This window comes from Hydra vulgaris, chromosome 06, assembly GCF_038396675.1.
Source record: "Hydra vulgaris chromosome 06, alternate assembly HydraT2T_AEP".
In the NCBI taxonomy this organism is placed as follows: domain Eukaryota; kingdom Metazoa; phylum Cnidaria; class Hydrozoa; order Anthoathecata; family Hydridae; genus Hydra; species Hydra vulgaris.
In genome coordinates this window covers 6,384,538-6,410,657 of record NC_088925.1, presented here as the reverse complement: position 1 = coordinate 6,410,657, position 26,120 = coordinate 6,384,538, and the positions used below count along the sequence as shown (strand labels likewise).

General features: G+C 30.6%; 1 protein-coding gene across 1 annotated transcript in view; it reads right to left on the bottom strand.

Moving 5' to 3' along the window:
- The window catches only part of LOC100197493 (uncharacterized), a 29,495-nt gene extending 8,461 nt beyond the window's left edge, over positions 1-21,034 (bottom strand). The window contains exons 1-6 of the mRNA XM_065799080.1: positions 20,824-21,034; positions 20,291-20,421; positions 20,104-20,190; positions 10,244-10,371; positions 9,916-10,166; positions 6,808-6,896 (exon numbers count right to left, since the gene is read on the bottom strand). Of these exons, the coding sequence (XP_065655152.1) occupies positions 6,808-6,896; positions 9,916-10,166; positions 10,244-10,371; positions 20,104-20,190; positions 20,291-20,421; positions 20,824-20,922 (785 nt within the window). The 5' untranslated portion in view covers positions 20,923-21,034. The remainder of the gene's footprint in view (positions 1-6,807; positions 6,897-9,915; positions 10,167-10,243; positions 10,372-20,103; positions 20,191-20,290; positions 20,422-20,823) is intronic.
- Between the last annotated feature and the right edge of the window lie 5,086 nt (positions 21,035-26,120).

Sequence of the window (26,120 nt, the reverse complement as noted above, 5' to 3'; positions counted from 1 at the left end):
AAAGCAGTGTCTGTTGTTTTTTATGAGACAGTTCCATCATGACTCTTTGCAGTTGTGAGTAAGTACTAGTCTTAAGATTAGGAACTATGTTAGAATGTTCATATGTTCATACATTACATATATACACATTTATATATATATACATATAATATATATATATATATATATATATATATACGCGGTAACTTTGCATTAAATATATATAATATATATAGGTCTAAACTTGATACCCTTCATATATATATTATTATCAACACATATAGATAAGTAAAATATAATTGTTCATTGAGCGCCACTATGCAACTCCCCTATGACTCTAACTCTCCTTAACTCTACTCCAACTCTACTGTTTTATATATTTCTAGGATGCTAACGCGTCCCAGTTCATAAAACTTGTTGTTTGGTAAACATCATTTTTTGGCATTTGTTGAATGAATTGCTAGTTTATATCATCTTACTGTGCACGCTTGAGTGAGTATGGTTGTTATCTTTGCAATAGTTGCACGCTTGAGTGACTAAGGTAGTTACCTTCGAAACATTACTTATGGGAAAAGGGAAAAGTCTGGACTCAGATTCAGGATCAAGGCATAATAGTCTTTGTGGAAAATGCTTGAACATACAGAATTATCAAATAACAGAAAAGTTGCTAAAACCAGAAAAGTTTCAAACAAGCAATGAAAACAGCAAAATCCGTAAACTCATCGAATAAATAGTGAACAAGTAAACTCTTGTACGATCAGCAAAACTTCGAATACAATTCAATAAATTCGAATTCAATAATTTCATCGAATAACAGCTATCTTAGCAAAATTTCGAATAAACAGCAAAATCTTTAAATAAATAGTCCAATCACAAATAACAGCATAATAAATAAAATTATCGAATAATCTGTGAACAATTAAACTCTTCTATGATCAGCAAAACTTTGAATAAACAGCGAAATCTTCAAATAAATAGTTCAATTGCAAATAACAGCATAATAAATAAAATCATTAAATAATCAGCGAACAATTAAGCTCTTGTGCAATCAGCAAAACTTTGAATACATAATCAATAATTTCATCGAATAACAGCAAAATCTCAGCAAAATTGCTTTCCTTTAGGAAACTGATAGTGGCTGATAGTCCTTTAGGAAACTGATAGAGGCGTTTCGAATCTCCATCTAGGATATATGCGAAAACAATCTTCTGCCATTACCGTAAATTAATATTTCTAGATTGTCGTGTCGATTTTACACATTGGATATTTGCATCCACGTGAGGGGTATTTTTTCTTTCTTGGGGACGTTGTCGCTGACTGATCCTAACGTAGTGGTTCTTCTATGCATATATTTCCCGTGGGTATTTTTCAAAAAGGAAGGCGTAATTTAAGTTTGGTTTAATATGAGGTATATTATCATTAAAAAATCTGCTGCCCACAAAATTGATCCACTTATTCCACCGATAAATTTCTTGAAGAAAGAGCCCTACATCTTTTACGGCTCCTCTGGCAGCTTTTAATACTGATGATGAGGCAACACCAATTGATTGTACTAATTTTTCGTCTAAGTTGGAAACTCTGTGTAGTGAGTCTTTAATGGCACCTCCGATAGCCTTGATTATCTGACTGCCCCCGCTTGCCATGGCTTGAAGGGCGCTTCCAAGGGCGGTACCAATACCTGTTAGAGTATCACTAATAATTTTGATCGTTTGAATAGTAATTTGAGTACCAGATATTAACTGTAAAACTGTATAAGGTAAAAGTCGTTGTGGTCTCTCAACCAAAAATTGTTTGCTGTACCCTCGTATGCGGCGGATAGGATTCTTGGGAGATGGCAGAACATGGTCAAATTGAGTTTCTACAATTTTGACTTGTCCTGTGGCTGTTACTTCGTATATTGTGTTTAGCTTTGGGTCCTGTAGATATGTGTGTTTGGGTCACAATTCACATGGTATTCGGCGACTAGTTTGTATTAATCTTCTATCATTAGCTTCTAGAAAGTAAGTTATGTTTGATCGAGGTAGTGTGATTGGAAAATGTTCAAAACATGTGTTGCCTATTTTCCGATTATAACGGATAGCATAACTACTGCAATTTTTGTATTTGGATATAAACAAGGCATCTCCAGCTTGTTCAACAGCCACGCCTGGGGAGTGGTGAACCCATTCGGCTGATAAATTCGGGAATTGCCCAATCATCCACCGCTGAATTCGAGCAATCTCCATTTGTAGAAAACATAACTGCTCCCACATATTTATTAAATTCATTCTTTGATTCATAACCGCCATCGCAATGTAAGCTTCCAGATGGGCGACTGCTGGATCTTGGATTTTTTATTGGCATTCCATTATCAAGAGAAAGTACTTGGCCTTGTTGTTCAGATAGCTGTACTGCTCCTCCCACTTTGAGATTTCTAATTAAAACAAAATTGCCAATACGTTCAACTGTGTAATTACTTAACTTTTCCATGAACTCTTTGTTATGTTTAGTTTGTCCCCAAACTATTATAAATTCCAGCCATTCTCCTGAAATGCATTTACCCAAAAAGTATTAACAAGAACTTTTTGTCACGTATTGTTCCACAGCTTGTCCTGTGATTTGTCCTGTGTAAATTTTCATGTTAAAATGCTTAAGTTCGGCAGTTTTTGTACGCATCCAGGCGCAATGATATTGATCAGACACCACGGTCCTCCATATTGTAGGACTAATTTCTTGTAATGCACCATATACTGATATTTTGGTGTTCATTGCTGACAGACACACTACGGGTGTTACTTTTATTTTCTTAGATGCTAGTTCTTCTGAGTGTTGATTGAAAAAGTTATATTCTTGTAATGACTGTTGGTAAAAGGACCAGACACATAATATAATAGGTACTTTCCATAATTCGTTTATTCTGAGGGTTACTCTACAATTGTTTTGGGTTTTCTCCCTCTGTATGTTTCGACGTGTTGTGGTTAGAGCTGATATAGGCCAACTTTTGTCAATTTTTTTACTATCAAGGTACTTCTTTATCATTTGAGAATCAAAAATGTTATCTTCTGGCTCTCAAGTATTTTGGTCAGAGGGATAACCTTACCATTTAAGTAGGTATTGGATTTTTCCTCTTCTTGTTGAGAATTTCTTCCATTTTATATACATCAGAACCAATTCCATGATTTTGTTCTAGAGGTGGTTTATTTTCAGGGGCGCATGTACTTTCTTTATGTGTTTCTTGTTTAGTTTCTTCAAAGTTAAATTCATCACTTGTTTCTGTTGCTTCAATGAGAACTTCAGCGTTTAGAGTTATCTCCATTGTTGGTTTTTCTTCAAAGCCAAACCATTGTTTGAAATGAGACACATGAATTGGTGTAGCTAGTTCTTTATGGTTCATATTTTCAACTTTAAAAGTCACAAGAGATGTTTTTCAATTAAACAAAACGGACCATGCCAGAAACTTGTGAGTTTCTTCATCAAACCCTTCTTTGTGATTGGTGTATATACCCATACCTTATGTCCTACCTGAAACGGATATACTATAGCTGTTTGGTCGTAGTGGAGCTCCATTTTTGAATATGTTCCTTTACAAGGTTTCGTGATAATCTTAAACCCATCAGGAGCTGTTGAACAAGTAAGTCAGTGTTGTCTGTTGGGTCCTTTCTTGGTAGTAGGGTAGTGTCATGGGGTAATAGAGCATCTCTGCCATAAGTCAACCCAAATGGTGTGTCCTCAGTACTAGCGGAAATACTAGTATTGTACGCGAATGCTGCTGCAGGAAGATGGACATCCCAATCATGTTGGTTAGAGGCAACATACATAGAAAGATTCTGAGCTACTACTCCATTAACTCGTTCTACAAAATCACCTGTTTGATGGTGATAAGCCGTTGTGAAAGATTTTTTTACATTTAGTATGTCACATATTTCTTTTACCAACTTACTAGTAAAGTTGCTACCTCTGTCAGTTTGGAATCGTCTTGGCGCTCTGTACCTAAACACAATGTTATCTACAAATAATTCTGCGATTGTTGCAGCAGAATAGTAGGCACAGCAAAAGCTTTCACATACTTGGTAAACAAGCAGCCAAAAACAACTATGTAGCAGTTTCCTCTTAATGATGGTGGGAATGGTCTCAGACAATCAGCTGCAATGATATCCTATGGTCCTTCAACGGGGATTGCTAGTAAGGGTGTTTTGCTAGGTCCCGGATTCCATTTTTGTTGCGCACAGGTGGTATATGATTTAACTAGGTGGTTCCCACAGTCTAATTCAACACTAAATCAACTCATGAAGTCATACCCCAAAATCACTGGGTGGGTTGCATTTTTAGCGATTAACATTTCATGAAATATTTTCCCTCCAATATCGACAGAGCATAGGGTCCTTCCAAGGATATGGAGTGGAGTTCCATTAGCCGTTTTTAAAACACCATAGTAGGGTAGTGGTTTGTCCATTTGAGTTTTGATATTTTCAAATATAGTTTTGTCCAATACACTGCATCTGGCGCCTGTGTTCATGAGAATAAGCACCGTGATTTTGGATACTTTACCCTAGATCTTAGAACCAGGGTCATCTTCAGGATCCGATTCGAGTGCATTGGCATGTAGTTGGGGAGTACGGTTACCTGAATACAAGTTATTCCTTGGCACATTGGTTTGGAATTGTCGATTTGGAGAAGGAATATTATTAGATGAGGTCGAGGGTTGGATATTTGGGTTCCAGCGATTAGGTTGTGGCAATATCTGTTGGTAATGAGTTTGCTTTGGGTATTGGGACATGTTTTTGGAGCATGATCTTTGGTTGTGCCCTACCCTTAGACATCCATTAAACATAATCTGAACATCACTGGCAGGTAGATTATGTCCGGTCGGTCAAAATTTTCCATGTGGGGTAAGAAGGTTATTGTTTTGCCTTAACAACTCTACTTCTTTTTGCAATTCACAATTCAATGGTTTAAGTCAGGGAACTCGCGGTAGGTAGTAGCCACAATTGTTTAGGAGGATTTAAGAGTGCATCTAACATAGCCTCTAGCCGGGAGATGATTGAGTATGACATAACTGTGTCTTGTAATTTAGCAAACGCTACAGCAGTTTGATAGTTGACCAGTTGTTTAAGTTTTAACGCATTGCGTAGATTGGGCTTCAGGTCTTTGATAAATAAGTTCAGTTTTGTTTCTCGGTCTATACCGATATGACCAATATGAACCATAAAGAACTAGCTACACCAATTCATGTGTCTTGTTGTTGGCTCAGCTTATCTAAGGTGTTAATACAGGAAGTAAGGTCGGTATCCTGCGTTAAGCTAAACAGTTCCATTTTTCGATTCCATGCAATGTTTGCGTTGTCGTAATATTGCCGGAACTGTTCTTGGAACTGGTGGAAATTGTTTCTAATGTGGGTGGGAAGGGTTTCATAAAACACTAAAGCGCTCCATTCTAAATATAAGGGGAACGAAATTAGTTTTCTCATGTCTGTCCATTGGTTGTGGAGTGCAATATGACAGAAACTAGCTAACCATTCTGTGATACCTTTGGTTTCCGCTCCTTTAAATTGTTTAGGCTGCAATTCTTAAATGGGTCTTGTTACCAAGCGTTCTATGATTTGTTCTAGAGACATATTGTTTTTTTCTGTACTATTTGTTGGGGAGTGGCTATTGTCTTGTTTAAATGGGTTGGTTTCGGATAAGTCTAATGCGTGGTTGGAGTCAGAGGAGGAATTGTTGAGAGAGTTATGAGAGTTATTGGCGGTGTCGGAACAAGGATTAGGTTCGGTGAACAGGCAGATTTTACCCGATCGTAAACGACTCATATGTAAGTATCAATGTTTAATTTCAATATCATATCTAGTTCATATAATAATTGTAGGTTTCGTCTAGTGTATTTAAAGGTAAACTAAACGAAAGTAAGTCTTTACTGACAGTGCTGAATCGATTGGTCCAAGCAGAGATGAAATCCACTTTAATCCGGGCAGTGCTTCCAATGTTACGCGGTAACTTTGCATTGAATATATATAATATACTATAGGTCTTAACTTGATATCCTTCTTGTATATATTATTATTAACACATATACATAAGTAAAATATAATTGTTCATCGAGCGCCACTACGTAACTCCCCTATGACTCTAACTCTCCTTAACTCTACTCCAACTCTACTGTTTTATATATTTCTAGGACGCTAGATGTCTCCCAGTTCGTAAAACAAGTTGTTTAGTAAACATCGTTTCTTGGCGTTTGTTGAATGAACTGCTAGTTTATATCTTCTTACTGTGCATGCTTGAGTGAGTATGGTTGTTATCTTTGCAATAGTTGCACGCTTGATTGACTAAGGTCATTACCTTCATAACTATATATTCACATCCTTTAATCGTTTCTTTGTGGATTGTAAAACATGATTCAAATCAAACACATAAAGTCATTATTTCAAATGTGAAATGCTTATTGCCCTCTAGCAGCTTAAAGATGTGGTTTATAAAAAGGCATGATATAAAACATTTTAAATTATAGTTTTACAGACTTAGTGTGAAAAAGGAAGGGGGGGGAGAGGGAGGGGTCTTGTAATATCAAAAATTTTTCAACTTTTAAAAGTGAGGGGGCTCAGATCCCCAAAGCCCCCATGTTCCACCAATACTGTTTGTTTATATATATATATATATATATATATATATATATATATATATATATATATATATATATATATATATATATATATATATATATATATATATATATGTAATTTTTTTATGATTTAATACACTTTATGCATATATTAAAATATAACTACATCTAACTTTAATACCATTACATTGTCATAAATAAAAAAATTGACAATTAAGTCTTTATAAAGTTTACCTTGTTGTTAAAGCTGAATTTAAAGTAGCACATAAAAATAAAGAATAGTTAAGAACACAGCCCATACTAATGTTTGCAACAAATGCAACCTAAAAGTAAAAAAACAAAAAGACAATTGAAATAAGTTAAAACCACAGTAGATATAAAATCGACAAAAACTTTCAAACAAACCAAATACTCTTAATTCCGTATGAGCGACAAAAAACATGAAAATACTCTTATCAATTGATATGAGTAAGAAAAAACATGAATGCTGCAAGAACACTTAAAAAGTGAAACAACAATTAAACTAAGCTAAAATAACACAGATAAATTTATCATGGCCTTCTTTAAGGCCAAATAAATAAAAACTAAATAACTGAGAACACACTTGTCAAAAACGTTAACAGGATTTGATATCGAGAGGACACAACAATATTATTTGATATTGAGAAGATTCAACAATATTATTTGATATTGAGAAGACACAACAATATTATTTGATATTGAGAAGTAACAACAGTATTATTAACAACATGATTTTGAGAAGACACAACAAATATTTTGAGTAATTTTCAAGTTTTCTTTGCAAAATCAGAAGTTCAGCCAGCTAAAAGTTATTGGAACTCCTGTAAGACACCTGTACCCTTCTAAAATATAACTTACCTCTACCTTCTACAAACTGATTTTTATTTTGAAAATAAAAAAAGGAACTTGGTTTAAAATTTTTTTAACTGTTCAAAAAATTTGCTATAATTCATCTGCTATTCTGTTAGTTTGTACAAAAAATAAAAAATCATTAATCTATTTGATGTACACAAAATAAGAAGCCTTGCATATCATCTTATGTTGAAATAGAAGTAGGAGAGGGAAAGCCATTGTTGTCTACAAATACATGGTACACAACAAAAAAGTTTGCCATACTTATGTTTTGAAATTTAATGTACAAGGTGGGGACTAAATCCCTTACCTAATCCATTTCAGCAACACCACTGATAATCTGTTATTAAATAGTTAGATATTTTAACAGAACATCTCTTCATGATAAATCGGCAACATAACCCACAACTACCACATCACCCAACATTTAATCATATCTAAACACCATATTTAGATTTATAAATATATTTTTTTATCTCACATTGTTTTTAATTTTTCATGTATTTTTTTTTTCATATTATTTTATATAGAAGACATTACATTATCACATAAAAACTTTTGCATGGTTAGTAGAAAATGTCAAAATAAGACAGTGACATGTCCAACCGAGACATCACATCTAAAAGTTTCAGTTTCTGAACCCAGAGATTTTTTTTACTTAAAATTTTTATTTGACAACAGTATGAAAATTCAAAAACTTGACAAATGCCTATGTCTGGAAGTTACTCATTTCAAATGTTAAAATCTTGTCCATGCCACTGTGTTTGATATAACTTAATAAGTATTTTGTGTGTTTATTATAGCTTTATGATTATTATTATAATAAACTTTTATATTTAATAGTAATTAAATAAATTAATACTTTTATTTTATTATTAAACTTTAAAATTATTTTTTATAACTTTATTTGATGGAATAAAATAGAAAAAGATTTGTAATTTACTTTTATTAAAATAAATTGAACAATAAGAAATAATAAGCAATCAAATTGAATAGACAAGATTAGAGGATGTTCAAAAAATATTGAATGCGAAAAATAATAAAGAAACATTTATATAACACTAAAAACAAAAGATTTTTTAAATTCTTTGAAAATATAAAAAGATTTTGTATTGTATACTTCAGTAATAATAACAAAATATTTAAATAGTAGTGTCCAGTTACCAGTTAGTAAATTAGTGTTAAAATGATGAAGTAACAATCTTAATTTCATTCAATTATTATTTGGCATTTTAATATGGGCTTTGATCAAAACTTTTTGACAAAATAAATGACTATATATAAATGACAACAACAATTATATATGACTTCTTTATTGTCTTATCACAGAATGTGTTGCATCAATTAAATTTACAGTATAAGCAGATGGAATAATTAATTTTTTAAAGATCTTTTCTGATTTACTCCCAACAAAGTTGACGGTTACTAGAAAACAAAGAATAGAGAATCCAAAGAATAGGGAAACAAAGACTTAAAAAGTTGGAGGTTGTATGAGTCAGGAAAACATGAAGATGGGAGAGAGTTCCAAAGGGTTGAAGTGTGGGGGAAAAATTAGACTAGTAAAAGTTTTTATAGAGCAAGCAGGGGCAGATACAGTAAAAGAATGAAACTTTGCTGAATGAAGAGTCAAGCGAGAATGAGTTTTGGTTGATGGAACTAAAGATTATATAGCAGCAACCATGATAGAATTTGTAGGAAAGAGAAAGAGATACAACTTTACGATAATGGGAGAGAGACTCAAAATTAACAGATAGAGTGGGTCCAACAAAATAATGGAATCAGGAGTAAGAAAATGGCAAGCACGATAAAAAGAAGCAACCTTAGCAGACGCTAATTTAGCAATCAATTTTATACAAAGTTTCCATAAGAAGTCAGTAGTAAACAATAATCCAAAAAATGTAAAGAAGAGGACTTGAGTTCTCTGAGAAGGTTGCCATTCATCAATATAGGAATACTAAAATACTAAAGCCATTAATTCAATTTAAGAGAGCCTACTGAATAAATAAGAACTATTGCACAACAATTCAACTACCAACCTTAAAACCTCAACTCTACCACCATGCTAAATACCTCAACTTTACCATCAACTTAAATACCTCAACTCTACCATCAACCTAAATACCTCAGCTCAACCGACAATCTAAATTTTACAAATAAAATATAAAAATAAATAAATCTAAACTCAGACCAAAACAAATTAGTGGCAGTCACAATATACATAAACATTTAGCGCATTTAGTACAAATTATCTCACCTTCTAAAAGAGGTAACTCAACATGTAGATAATGTAGGTGTTGTTAGAGAGGCATAAACTGATTTGACAAGAAACTGTCAACAACAACAAATGATAACAAGAAAACAATTTTAAAATGACAACCACAGCAAAAACAAAATGATAGCAAGAAAACAATTTTAGAAAACCATCAAAAATATTAAAAACATACATAAATCAAAAAAGGAGAAACTTACAATAAAACTTATTCTGTCATTTTCATTTTTAAAACCCGTAAAACTGAAAGACTCTAAAAGTTTACCATTGATTGTTGTATATATTAGCATCATAGGAATGCAATTAATGCTGTTAATATGTAAGACAGAAAGTGCTGATGTATTATCTTCTACACCTGTTTTTTGAACATAAGTCAGGTAAGTAGCTTGAGCAACCACACTGAGTAAACCATTACAATAGCTACTGAAATGAAACTTTAAATCTCCCAAACCTAATAATCAAAAAAAAAATAGAACTAAATTATAGAAATTATTACACTATGAAATTATATAAAAAGAACAAATAAACCTGCTAGAACTGTTCCGATAACAATAATTAGTACAGAAGTAATGATTCCATAAGAAGGTGTTTTCTTTAAAACAAAGTGAGCTGTTAAAAGGGTGGCAAGAGGTAGCATTCGTCGCAAGACATTATATCTATAAATACAATAGTCAAATAACATTTTAGAATAATAACTAACCAAACAAAACATGTTTTGAACAATGCAGCAACATGCACAACAGAGCCTTCATTGATGAACTACAGGATTCTCACTATCTTTGAACCATGACTTAAAATGTAACCTTGGTGTTATGATTCATAATCACTTTCTGTGATCAGGTAGTTAAAGCTATTTCAAACTCCTATACCTAAATGTACATTTAAACATTAACCAAAATTTATGCTAAAACTCTGTGCCGCACTTTTTGAACTTGTTTTTAGGTAGCATCAGGCAAACAATTTTTGGCCTGTTTTTTTTTAAAAAACGTAACTAAAATTATTTTTTATAAAAAGAATAGCTTGATTAAAAATTAAGATTAGCTGTTCTTTTTTTTTGTAACATTTATTAATGATGGTAAACTTTATACTGACTATATTCATGTTTATATTTGTTATATGTATAATTAATAAATTAGTGGAATAAAACTATGAAGTGGAATTAAAATCGACCTACCCTAATATATATATATATATATATATATTGACGCTTTAAACATGTTCATATTTAAATGTTTTTTAATACTATTTGCATTGCTGAATGATTTAAATTTATAACAATTTATAACAAATTTTTTTTTTGAATAATTATTCACCTCCCCAAGGCCTAGAGGGCCACTACAGTCGAGGAGGCTACTTTTTGTGGTTACAACCCTCTTTTAACTCCGAAACCAGAACCTCTACAAACAAGGCTGCTGCGCGGAGAAACAAATTGAGCACGGTACTACCAGGGACGTGGTGGGGATCAAACTCAGAACTTCTCGTTTATGAGGCAAGCGCTCTACCACTACGCCACTACCGTGTTTAATTAAGCTAAAATTATAATAACAATTAAGCTAAATTTATAATAACAGGTTAACTATTTAAAGATTTAAATAGTGAAACTTTTATTTTATATTTACATGGGAATATCAAAATAAACTTTATTTTCTCAATTTAAAACATTTTGAATAGGGATATATATTTTTAGGATAACATTGTCAATTAAATAATATCATCATAAGAATGGGAATAATGCTCTTTTGAAATATATGGTTTACGCATCTACCTGCTTAGTTAAACTACAGCTGTGTTGATTCTCAAATCCATAAACATATTGGGATGCTTGTGACACAAGTTTTACTGCTCGCTCAACACTTTAGGAGCGAGATGAAAAGTCAGTAATTTTAGGTTAAACATTATTGTCAATCATGTATTGGATTTGCTCAATTGGAAAATGTTGTGCTGTAGGGGGCTCTGTAACTTTTGTAATGCTGGTGTCAACCAATTCATACCAATGATTAGCATTAAAATTAATTTCTGGAATTTTCTTCAAACTTACTTTCAAACTTTCGTTGTTTAGTCTATAAATATAAACTAAAGCTAATTACCACATTTAATGTATCTTTTTTTTTTCAAAATATTACTTTAGTTAACTATAAAAAAATACCTTTGCCTTAGAGCCAGTAGGATTTGAAAACCAAAGTTTTGTATCTTGCTGTCATTATCTATTAGCATGGCATAAATAATATTTTCAGGTTTTAGACACAATTCATTGTTTTTACTGTTTTTTTTTTACAATAAGTTTAACATCATCAAAGGGGAGATTTTTATTCTAGTAATAGTAGAAAAAATAAGCCGCAGGGATTTATGAAAATTTGAAGATTTTTTCTATTTTGAACCACGCTGGAGCGTAAACCTGAACAATAAAATATACGAGTTTTTTTAAGAAATGGTTGGTTGATTGTCTCTAGTATACAAACAGAAAAGACAAATAGCTAGAGTTAATAACTTTGCATGGTTTGTGCTAAGTGAGTTACTCTCACAATAAGTGGTTAACTCTAGCTATTTGAAAAAAAACTTGACTTCTATCCTGATTATTTTCAGCACATCTTTTGCCAAGTAGACCACTGAAGCTTCTTGGCCCAGTTGTGTCACTATCAAGTTTTATAAAAAGAACTCGTAACAGAAGTTCATTTTTATGTAAGGCGTATCCAATTAGATGTAGTTTTCTTTTTAAAAACTCTTCTAGTTTTACCACTAAGCCACTTATTGGTCCAGTATTGGTAGCAGTATTATCAGGAAGAACAGCTTGTATACTTTCCAAACTGCTATGTTCTTGTAAAACACTGAATATTTCAGTAGCAAAACTAAGCACCAGAAACAGGAATTGTTCTTTCCAGTGGAAATTATTTGAGTCAAATAATTTCCACTCGATTTTTTATCTTCATAAGTAAATGTGAGGTGATGTTCAGGTTCAATGCATTTCTTTAGTACTTCTCCTTGAAATGAGTTTATTATTTTACTTGATTTATTTATCTCATAGATCATCCAGACAATATTTTAAAAATCTGGAAAATTGTTTGGGTAGAATATCCGGAAAAAATCAGGAATATATTTTCCTTTATTTACCTCTTAATTTTGTTTTTAGCTGAGTTGTTTCTAACTTATTTTTCAAACTTACTTTAATTTTGTTTGAGTGCTGAGTGAAAAACTAAAAATTGAGAAAAAAACCTGGATTTCCAGAAATATTTGGAAAAAGATAATACCTGTTATCTGATCGAGCTTGCTATCAACCCCAAGACAAATAACTGTTTTTTTTGTTGAATCCACTTCTTAAAAAAAATTTTACTTTTGACTTGGTCCTATCTAATTTGCATTTGTCAATCAAAGTATCTTTTATACTAACATCATTTTTCAGGAGATGTTTAGTGTCATGTAGTAAAGCATTTGCAAGGGCTGCACCTACATTTGATGAACACTTGTTTCTGACTAGTTCCATTGCAAATCTTGGAAGTTTAACCAAGTTGTATTTTCCAATAGGATTATTTATTGGTTTCCATTCACTTTCATCCTAAAAAAAGTTAATAAAATAAAATGCTTTCTGTTTCATCTATTACAAATAATTCAAGCATTTATAAAATATTTACCTCTGTATTGGATAAACCACTTGTTTCTTCAATAAAATTTACGTGCAGTATAAGGGATTCATCTTCAACAACAAGTTTATAAGATATTTTTTGTCGTTCTTTATCAAGTCCTTGAACCCTTTTTGACAGATAATCTATCAACGGAAAAAAGTTGATATGCACCTTTAAGACCGATTTTTTTCCTCTGATCATGAAGAAAGCTCTGTTTTCAAGAGGTACTTTATTACTTTAATAGTAAAGGCATACAATATGTTCTTTGATGCAGTTTTCTTTATTGCATGAAACCTTTCTGTCACTACAGGGAAACACATCTAATGAACAGGAACACGCAGAAATATCAAAAAATTTGTCCAAGTTTGCATCAAGATTTCTTTTAGCGCTTGCTTTTCTGTGCTTGCGATTAATATCCTTAACAAGTATGAGAAGATCTTTAACTTTCCTATTAATAGATTTGTGAGTTATAAGAGTAAACTTGGGTTTACTGCCCAAACTGATTTTATATTATTGCTAATTTACTGAGTAACTAATACGATATCTGTATTTGGATTTATATGAATAAGATAGTAATAGTACTGAATAACTTGTCTAAAAGTGCTTGGATCTGTTATTGATAATTCACACATGGGCTACCACAATATTTTTTTTCAATTTTCATCCGTGTAATTGTAGCCTTAGCTTTTTGGCATTTTCGTAGACTAATAACATTTAAACTGTATTAAAGTATAACACTTCGAGTCATGGGCCAAGGTGTGACTTTTTAGTGGGGGCCAAAGCATTAAAAAACCCTAAAATATCAAAACTTACTTTTAAAAACCTTGCTTGTAAAAAAAAAAAAAAATCTCTTTTGAAAGAATTTGGAAGCCATGGCCCCCTCAGGAATTGAGTAAAACCATTAGTTTCTTTGACTGAATTAAGTAAAACCATTAGTTACTTTGAAAAGTTTTATATTTTAAACTTTAGTAGCTACTAAACAAAACTTAGATAATATTAAACAGGTAAAAACATTACTCTAAATATAATAGTCATAAGTATTTACCTTTAATATTAAACGATTTCTTTATTTTGCAATTTTATTTTCAAACCAATTTTTAAATACTTTATATTTAATTTTAAAACCAACTTTTAAATACAAACAAGATGCAATACTTCTAAATAAAAACAACTTTTAAATGCAAAAAAAGATTTGCAAAATTTAAATTTAAATGCGCGTAAACGATTTAATGAAAATTTATTGGCTTCTTAAAACAATTGGGTTATTTTAAAAATCATTTATTGGTTACTTTATAAATTCAAAACAAGATATTTTAAAACAAGATTACTAGACCTAAAATAAAATATATCAATGTTTGAAATTAACAATCTAACTAAACTAGTCCAAAATTAAGACTTGAAATGTAAACCTGCAAGCCATTTTTAAACCAGGATGCTTGAGATTTGACAAAACCTTATTTCTAACCTAGACAACTGCAACATTACGCAATTCAAAATTAAAAAAAAAAAAAGCTAAAATCGACCTACCCTTATACATGCGGTAGTGGTGTAGTGGTAAGAGCGCTCGCTTTGTAAGCGAGAGGTTCGGAGTTCGACTCCCACCACGTCCCTGGAAGTACCGCGCTCAACTTAGTTTCTCCGCGCAGCGGCCTTGCTCGGCAAGGTTCGTGTTTCGGAGTTAAAGAGTTGAGAGAGGGTTGCGCCACGAATAACAACAAAAAAAAAAAAAACACAAAAAAAAAAAAAAAAATGAGTAGCCTCCTCGACTGTAGTGGCCCCCCTCGGGCCTTGGGGAGGTGAATAATCTAGAAAAAAAAAAAAAAAAATATATATATATCTATATATATATATATATATATATATATATATATATATATAGCCATACTTAGCCGACATCAGGTTGCCAAAAAACTTATATAGATTTTTTGTTTTCGGGTATGAAAAGTGTTGTGATTAATTGATTAAAAATTATTGCTTTATAAGAGCATAGCTTTAGACAATTATTTAAAGAATGTAGAAATTAAACTTTATATAAGTAAAATATAGCAAATTTAAGAACTATTGAATTTTTAGTTTCGAGGTTGTTTTTTAACAAAAAAAACAATCATAGTTTATCTATTAAATTTTCATTGGTATTTTAGATTGATCTTAGAAATAACGTCATTTAGAAATACAAATTTTGTTTATATGCTGTAGGCCAAGATTTTATTAATAGCAAATTGTTTAAAAAAATGAATAGACAGCTTACACACATTTAAAATTTACATTTGTAAAATTTAACTTAATGTAAATAAATGTTAAACCTTATACAACTGCTGCATGCGTATGAGAACGTAAAATATGGTCTGAAAAGTATTCATTTTTATGACTGATTTGCCGAATACAAATGTCTCTGATTCTAATTAAGCGCAGTCTTAATTTTTTAAAAGCACTGATTACTTTCAGCAAGTTTTATACCAAGTTAAAATTACTTCATCTGAACCATTGGTTTTAAACCCCCATTTTTCAATAACAGTTCTGTTAGGCATTATGACTTGTTTTGAGTTAACACTGTCGTGTTTCTTATTTTAAATTGATTTAAAAAAACCATAACTAGTATCAAATTAAAAAACATTTTCTTATTAACATGTTTTTTCTCCACATGTGTTTAACATAACTATACCAAGTCTGAACTTAATAGACCCTCTGATCTTAAACAACATGAAAAAAACAAAAAAGAAAAACATGTAAATGAACAGTTTTAACTAATAAAATAAATTATTATTAGTTTTTAAAACTTAATGAAATAATAATAGCCATGTATTAGTCCAGTTAATAACATTGTCTAAATCAGATTGGAGTATACTAATTCTGTTCTTGATATCTTATAAATTTATTTTTGCAAGTTATTTAGTGTCATCAGCATATACTTTAGGTAGAACAGAGAGATTGTCAGGAAGGTCATTGATACAAATAACGAATAATACTGGATCGAGAACTGAGCCTTGTGGAATTCCATTTACAATATCAGCCCATTCTGAAATCGATTCACCAAGAACAACATTTTGTATTCGGTTAGATAGAAAAGAGTTTAACCATTTGTGAACTTTTCCTTGAATTCCATTTTTGAATACTTTATCTAAAAGTCTTTTGCGAGGGACTTTGTCAAAAGCTTTTTCAAAGTCAAGAAAGATTATATTGACAGGATGTTTGTTTGCAACTGATTCAGTTGCAAAATCAAGAGTTTCTAGGAGATTTGTTACACAAGCTTTGTTTTTAACAAAACCATGTTGACTTGGATATATTAATTTATTTGCATACAGATGATTCATTATGGCACTTTCTATGATGCATTCCATTATCTTGCATGTCACTGATGTTAGAGAGATAGGTCTGTAATTGACTGGATCTGTTTTATTTCCTTTTTTTAAAAATTGGTGTAATATTGGCACAGGAGCATTCATTAGGAATAGTTCCAGAATCAAGTGATAGTTGAAACATAAGTACAAGTGGTAAGGACCAAGCCAAAGCACATTCTTTTAATACACATGGATAAACTGCATCTATTCCAATTAAAAAGGAATCACATAACTTTTTATATTGGTCTAAGAATGTTGATTAGCATTGATTGATAGACTTATTGGAAAATAAATCTTTCCAATCAATAGTTTTGATGGATTAGGGGAGTGTGGGCAAGAGCTAAAACTAAAGCTCTCGCTTTAGTTTTAGCTCTTGCCCACACTCCCCTAAAATGGTTTACGGGAGCAATTTACGGCTCTCGCCAAAGTATAACTTTTTCTCTCAATAGTATAATTATCATTGCAACTAAAATGAAAAATAAAAAGTCATTTTTATAAATAAATATAAATTAATTGCATAATAATCTGCAATGCTTTTTAAAAGGCACTTTTGTTGCAACAACAACAAAAAAAAACTTATAAAGTGTGCCAATTGAAATGCACATGTTTTTGATTAGATTAAACTATCGACGCACATGTTTTTGATTAGATTTGACTAACTGATAAATATAAAACTATTACACTCTAAATCATATTGAAAAAATATAAGATTATTTAACTGATAAAATATAAAATTATAACACTCTATATTATTGCATAATAATTTTTATTTTATATAATGAATTATATATTTTATACATTATTTACTTTAATATATGATTCACTTTTATTGTGGAACTTTTATTGTTGTAATAGTTCTTAAAATGCCTGAATTTTACTACAAAAAAAAAATGAAACATTTTTTATAAACAGTAAAGCTCTTTGTCAAATTTTTTATCAAATTAGTAATGTGTTGTTAACAAATAAACGGATAGCTAGTGTGAAAACTCAGACAACGCTCGTCTAAATAAAATTTTCACGGCGCAATAAATGACGCTTGTTATGTATATATTCTTGTAATATTAATGTTACAAACATATGCTTGTAACAAGTATAAAACCAAATTTTGTATTTAATAAGCAATTTTTTAAAGGAATAAACAGATAGCTTGTGCAAAAACCAAAAGCTCTTGTAAAAAGCTGTTTAAAGGAGCAGTTGGCAAGGCTCACCATGTTTGTTTTAGGAGAGCTTTTCTCTGCTTTTGCGCTCATTTCCTCCCGCTGAGGCCTGTATACATATATATATATATATATATATATATATATATATATATATATATATATATATATATATATATATATATATATATATATATATATATATATATATATCAACCCTCGGAATTAGGGTCAACATTCTGCATATAATATATAAATATATATATATATAACATATATATATATATATATATTTATATCAACATATAAATATATATATATATATATATATATGTATATATATATATATTTATATGTATATATATAGAACCCTTAGATGTTGTCCGAAAGTTTTTTCCATATTTTGTTGACAAAAAGTAAAAATTAAAATGCAAGACCGGAATTTTTTTTTTTAAATAATGATAGACTGCCTGCCCCAACCAAACCCTCAGTCGATGTAGCAGCACTCCCTTGCAGGTCAGGCTATTTGTCAGTCGATGTAGCAGCACTCCCTTGCGAGTCAGGCTATTTGTCAGTCGATGTAGCAGCACTTCATTGCGAGTCAGGCTATTTGTCAGTCGATGTAGCAGCACTCCCTTGCGAGTCAGGCTATAAGATAGTCGATGTAGCAACACTCCGCGCATGATTTACAGTAAAAAAAATAAAAATAAAAACATTTTATTAAAAAAAATAAAAATAAAAACATTTTATTAAAAAAAATTAAAATAAAAACATTGTTTATATTGTTAAAAACATTCAAAATGTTTTAAAAACATTCAGAATGTTTTTAAAAACATTCTGGTCAATTAAATTTGCGTTTTTGTGGTTTTTTTAAAAAACGATTAATTTGTAATTAAATTAATGGTTTTTACTTTCGTCCAACACGGAAATGTTGGACGAAAGTTAAAAGTAATTAAAAGTGACGTATATGTTGGCGTAAGAATCACTTTTTTCCTTCCACTCTTCCCAAAGCCAACAAACTATAGATCTATATATATATATATATATATACATATAAATATATATATATAAATATATATATACATATATATATAATATATATATATATATATATATATATATATATATATATATATATAATATATGGATAAATTCAATAAATACAGCAGCGTATAAACATTTTTGAAAAAATATATATTTGTTGTTTTTGATTAAACATATATATATATATATATATATATATATATATATATATATATATATATATATATATATATATATATATATATATATATAATATATGGATAAATTCAATAAATACAGCAGCGTATAAACATTTTTGAAAAAATATATATTTGTTGTTTTTGATTAAACATATATATATATATATATATATATATATATATATATATATATATATATATATATATATATATATATATATACAATAATAATAATATTAACAATAACAACAATAAAGTTTAGGCTGCACTAGAAGTAGGTTCTAGCAAACCAGTTTGCTTGGTTATAGCAGTCGTTGCACTTTTTAGTGCTTGTTATGAAGCAGTTAACTGATGGGGCATTGACAACTTTTATCTGTAGCTGATTCCAGATAGGCACAATTCTATTTGAAAAGAAATTTTCTCTTTGAGCACAGTTATTTGTTACTTGTTTATTATTATTGGTTACTTTAACCTTTCTACAATTAATTTGATGTCTAATTGGTGGTAAGGATTCCAAACTGAGGACGAGTACTCTAGATGAGGATGAACAAAAGAACAATGTAGAATTAAAACTGTTTCTAAATTCCATGTTTTAAATTACGCGTCTTAGAGACCCAAGCACGAAATTTGCTCTGGTTAAAACAAGTTTTTGAGTGATCTTTCCAATTCAGGTTATTTGTAATTTGTACACCAAGATCTTGTTCAGAAACAGAAAAAATTGTAAAATAAATAAAGCCATCAGTTAAGGTTGCTCAATATATTGCCAATAGAGTAATTTCTTTACTTAAACACACAGAGTAAGAAAACTACAACTCCATATACAACATTATTTTAAAAAAATTCCAGAGTTTTTTGACAGAGAACTGAAAGTTGGAAAGGATTTCATATAGTTTTCAAACCTTAAAAAGGTGTTGTGAAAACCTTTTGGCAAATATTATAAATATATTATGTAAAAACAACAACAACAACAATTTATTTAATATAAATATAATCAATTAAAAATAGATATTAACAACTTTAAAAAAAAGAACAAAGAAAAAACAGCAACTTTACATTGGAATAGATAAACCACTTAGTGCAGCTAATGCAAGCGTAGTGTGAAGTGCAAAACATAAGCTGGGGAAGAAAAACTCTCTACTCCTATAAAAACAATATTATAAAACAACAACAAAAAATTTCATTAAAAATTATTTTATACAAACAGACTAAATATTCACTATTTAAAAATTTAAATAAACACCTTTGAAATGTCCAAGGAGGTATTTTACATATATTTGTCATTCGACACAAGTCAACAACTATAGCAGTCAATACAACTTGAAAAAGCATTATAACATCAGGATAATCATAGTGGTATGAAGTTAAAATAACCTAAAATAATAAAATTTGCTTAGTAATCAAAAAGTAATAGTAAAGAAACTTTTTTTTAACAATTATTGCATTTGCAACACTATAATTTTTGTAATACTGTTATTATTTTATCATTTAAACTCAATTATAGTTGAACTATAGTTTTTAATATTCTGTTTAAAAAATTATAACTTTAAATTTTAATTTTAAGCACCGATTGTAAGCTTTTTTCGTTATTACTATTAATATTATCAGTATAAAACGATAACCAATACATAACTGGAAAATTTAAATTGGTGTGCTAACTTAGTTAGCACAGTTAACATAGTTAGTCATTAAGAGTCAAATATAGTTATTATTATCAATGTACAACTAATCGTTTGTAATGTACCACAAGAGTTTGTACCATAAAAACATACTCACTTTGTTCATAAATGACATAGAACCAGAAACAAAGGCATAAAATAGAGCTGCCAGCAGCCCAGGTAAGTTGTGTATCAAAAAACTCAATGACGAAGTCATTAAATTGTAATGAATCAACTTAAATTTTAAAATGTTATTAGCTTTATTTGTTTTTGCCGTTGGAGGTCACGTGACAGGTTTGCTACCTAATCGGACGATAGAACACCAACGGTATATTTACTTTGGTGATTTCATTAAAAGCATTAATTAGTTTCGCTCATTATTAATGTCACATTGTTGTGACGTTAATAAAGAGTTAAATTCACATTTTTATTAGGGATGGACCGAAGCTTCGACTTTTGCACGCCGAAGCTTCGGCACTTTTGCCGAAGCTTCGGCAGAAGCCAGGTTTTTTTTGCCGAATTTTCGGCTTCGGCGAAATTTTTTTAAGTTTTCAAGCTCTAGCCTAGAATCTTTACTTACGTAAAAATATTTTTTGGTATGTCACAGTATACTGTGACAAACCAAATATGATATAAATGAAACCAGCTCCGGGTCTTGGGTTGTGGCAAAGTTATGCGCAACACAAGGGCGAGAAGTTGTTTAGGGTGGCAAAAAACGGAACGAGAACAGTAAGAAAAAAAAGTTACTTTAGTTGAAACACATTGATTTTTTATTTTGATTTTTATATTCACTAAATAAAAACTGATTTAAACTGTTACGTTATAGTAAACTTTGTTTCATTAAATTTAATAACCCTTATATTTTCTTCAGCTAAAATTTGTTGCTATTTTAAATCAAATAAAGTTATGATCACTCGACCTTAGTAATAAAAATTATTAATGCATTAGGTAGTCGTAAAATATTGAAAAATAATTTAAATTGACTTTTCCTAACATTTAATTAATAATTTCTAAAAACCGAGTGATATAAATTTATATATTTTTAAATATTAATTTAAAATTTAAAATTAAATTTGGAAAAAAACCTAGCATTTGAAATTACTTAGCTGTTACTAAAACCTCCGGATTTTATGTCATAAAAAACAGCGCACGAAAGTTAAGAGATTCTTGAAATTTTTTAAAAAGCTATACAAATAAGTTAATTTTAAAGCAAGAAATAATTTTTATTTAAAATTTTTTCGTGCAAATGAAAGTTTGTTTTACAATGATTATGTCAAAAAATAATACGCAGAAAAACTCAATTGAAATTTAAATCAATTGCGTTTGATTTTTGATTTTGTACGCTGGATCATTAGTAAAAGTAAACATATCTTCCCTACAAATATAGGTTAAATGGCTATTTACTATTTCAAATTATTTTTTAATTTGAATATGAATATTGTTTATTTCAGTAAATATTATTAAAGGTAAGAAACTAATTAAGCTTCATATTTCAATTTTCAGAATTGCTATTATAACTTTTAGTTATCCATTCGCGCATTATGGCTACCTCATCACGACGTAAAAATCCCGTATGGAATTATTTCAAAGTGAGTGATGAAGATGTTGGCAAAGCAGTCTGCATACTTTGCAAGAAGATTTTGTCTAGAGGAAGTAAAGACGCACACAACATGTCAACAACAAATTTACAAAACCATCTGAAAAAAATGCATTACAATATACATAGCATGATGCTTTCTCAGACGAAGACTATTAACCACGAATCTTCACCAGATCCAAATCAAAAGTCTGTAAAACAGAGCATCGAAACAGGTAACTCAGATAGCTGTAACTAAATTCATTTACTATTCAGAATTCAAGATGTTGTGACGGGATTGGGGCAAGTCTTGTCAAAATGAGGGGCGAATGATACATACTTCTATCACTCAGGTCCGTCACTGGTCATTGTTAGTTACTAAATAATATTTTTTATTTGTTGAATTTGTTTCAGGTCTCTCTGCGGGAGATTTTGCAAAGAAAAAAATTGTGGCAACTTGACAATCCAAAGGCTCAAGTTATTACCAAGCTTATTGGAGAAATGATGTTTAGACTTGCAACCATACTGCATTGTTGAAGATAAAGAGTTTACCAGACTTTTAAAGAATTTAGCTCCAAAATATACAATACCTAGTCGAAAGCATTTATCCACGAAAGTCATTCTGCTGATGTATGAAACCATAAAAGCCAAAGCAAAATATGAGCTGGATCAAGCAGATTTTTTAAGTTTAACTAGTGATGGTTGGACCTGTCAGCACACAATTCAATCGTATTACAGTTTAACTGCTAGATTTGTGACCCACGAATTTATAGTTAACCGTGTCATCTTACAAGTTACACACTTCCCTGAGTCGCACACAGGGCACAATATAAGCAAATTCATAAATGAAGCGCTATAAACATGGTAAATTCCCCATGAAAAGATTCATGGAGTTTTAATTGATAATGCAGCCAATGTAATGGCTGCCATTAAAGAGTCAAATTTGGGCGATAAATATCTTCCGTGTCCGATGCATACTTTACAACCTTGTATTCAGAAAAAGATCTTTAGAGAACAAGGAACAACAAGTGATGCAATTGCTGTTTTTCGAGCATTAGCAGGACATTTCCACCACTCATCTAGTGCTGTGACTAAACTAAAGGAAATTCAAAGTCAATTAAAAATGCCAAAGCACAAAATATTTCAAGATGTTTCCACAAGATGGAATTCAACATATTATATGCTTGAGAGGTTCATTGAGCAGAAAAAAGCTATTGCATTATATTGCATTACCAGAATTCCAACAAATGCAAAGAATCCTACGGATGATCAATGGCAACTTGCTGAAATGCTTGTATGCATATTAAAACACTTCGAAAGTGCTACAAAAGAAATGAGTAAAGAAACTGCATGTACATCAGAGATTATACCATTTATCTATGCATTGGAAAAGTTTCTTGACTATGCTTGTGACACAGCAACTGAAATCAAAACTGTTGTTTATGAACTTAAGAAAGACTTTAACTGTCGTTTTCAAAAATTCAAGGATAATGTTGATTTGAAAGTTGCAATGATGCTTGATCCTCGTTTCAAGTTAAAGTTTGTTGAAGAAACGAATCATAATAGGTTTAAAGAAATACTCTATCTAGAGTTCTACCAATTTTGTTCTGAGTCTCATTTACAACAAGTAAAAGAAATTGACTTCAGTGTAGCAAGAGGATTGTTGTTCAATGCATTTAAATGCTATCGTGTTTTTGATAATACTCTTTGTTACTTTTAAACTACCTCGTCTTTTTACAAATATTGCTTACAATACAACAATTTTTAAAGTTGTATTGTAAGCAATATTTGTAAAAAGACGAGGTAGTTTAAAAGTAACAAAGAGTATTATCAAAAACAAGATAGCATTTAAATGCATTGAACAACAATCTAACCGGGCGTTTCTATTATCTCTGCATTACGAAGAAAGACAATCAAAGGGACTTTGACCAACGTATGGCGTACTTGCTTACTGCTTTACCGTTAAAAACTAACAAGACCATGAAAAAATTAACAGCTCTAAAAATTTTAGAGAACATCTCCTAAAAAGAACTGGTGACAAAAGTTGTAAATGCCAGAAATAAGACAATCATTCAGATTGTCAGAGAGATTCGGCTGACTTCGTGCTTAATTCGTTATTGGAATCAATAATAATGCTATTTTGTGTAACATTCTTCGGAAAAGAAGATGCATTGAACTTTGTAAGACCGCATCCTCGGCACAAACTAGATTAGGTGCAACATCTTTATCTGTAAATAAAAAAGTGAAATATCAAATTTTTGAACAATTGCAGATAACATAACAATAAATATAATAAGAAAAAAAGTGATGCTACAACTGTGAATATTTCACTTTACAAGTGAATTTACTTATGTATGGAATGTTTGCATAAGCATAATGCGAAGGACTGGTAAAAACATCAATGAAACTAGGAAATCTTAAATGGACGAGTTAGCATTAAATATCTGTTTGTCAAAATATTAAGGTGTTTTTGCGTGAATATCTCATTTTTTCATACGTGACATCAGGTTTTTTCCGATTCCATTGATTGCTAAAGTGTCATTAATGTATTTCCCTTCTGGATTTTAGTCTAGAATTTTGTTGAAGAACATACCGTAGTATTTAGCTCATCATCACTGGTGCTAAATTTAATCCAAAGCCTAAACGTGTAAAACCATATTGTTGATTTTTTTTAGCTATTTGGAAAGGGCAATGCCGTTTATGTATATGAATTTGTAGAAATGAGGTGTATTAGTAATTCTATAGTCAGCTTTAAAAACTGCAACACCGGACAGCATGAAATCTGTCATCCTATTAAAATTACTTTTATCATATTTATATCAAATCTGTTGCATTACGTTCTTTTTTCTTCAAAGATTAAATTTTTTACTTTTTCTATATTATTAGCTTTTTAAAAAGAATCCGTTATCTTTTCTTGCAGGTTGAGGCTGACTCTTTCCCAGCCTTAATAGTTTTTCACTTTTGGTTGAAGCTGTTGGACCTGTTCCTAAAACTCTACTAGAAGCTCTTGCTACTAGAAAACTTTTTTTTCAGGTCATAAGATGCTCAAAAATTCCAAATAACCCAGTTTAATCATTCTAACTTGTTACTAGCTGGGATTGAGCTGGGTCCCATATGGTGTAAAGGTATGATGAAATTATTTGGGTCCCATATGGTGTAAAGATATTGCCATAAATTGATGGGTCCCATATGGTGTAAAGATATTGCCATAAATTAAATCTTGGTTTCAACTAAGATTTGCATGGGACTTCTGTGAAACGTTTTTGACTGGTTAGAAAATGGGTAAAGTTTATAGATGTTGATTTGGTAAACATTTAGTGCATTCAAAGTTTTTAGTAAGGGTTCAGCATGGGTGAGTTTATCTTTATTATAAACTAATCTTGATACATATTTTTGACTTATATAAATAATACTCAATTTGGATTTGTGTGTACTTGCCGATGTAATATTAGCGTACGTAAGATAACTTTGGATGTAAGAAAAATAAAATGATTTAAGATTATGTTGGGACAACATAGGTTTAACTGCTAAGGCTAATAAAACCTTATGTATGTTAAAACACACATTTGTTAGAAAAGATATAATAGGGTGGAAAAACCTCTAATAATAATAATAGCAATAATAACAATAATAATAATAGTATATACAGTATTGGACAAAACATTTGCAACCAACATCGAACAATGCTAAAAAGTGTTCCTAATTTTACATGTCTTAAAAACGAAACGAACTATACTACCACAGCAAACAGTTCAGGAGTCTGGAGTCATGCCATGACATGCCATGACATGAGCAATCAGCTGACAGGTGTCAGCACACCGACAGAATTTCGTTGACAA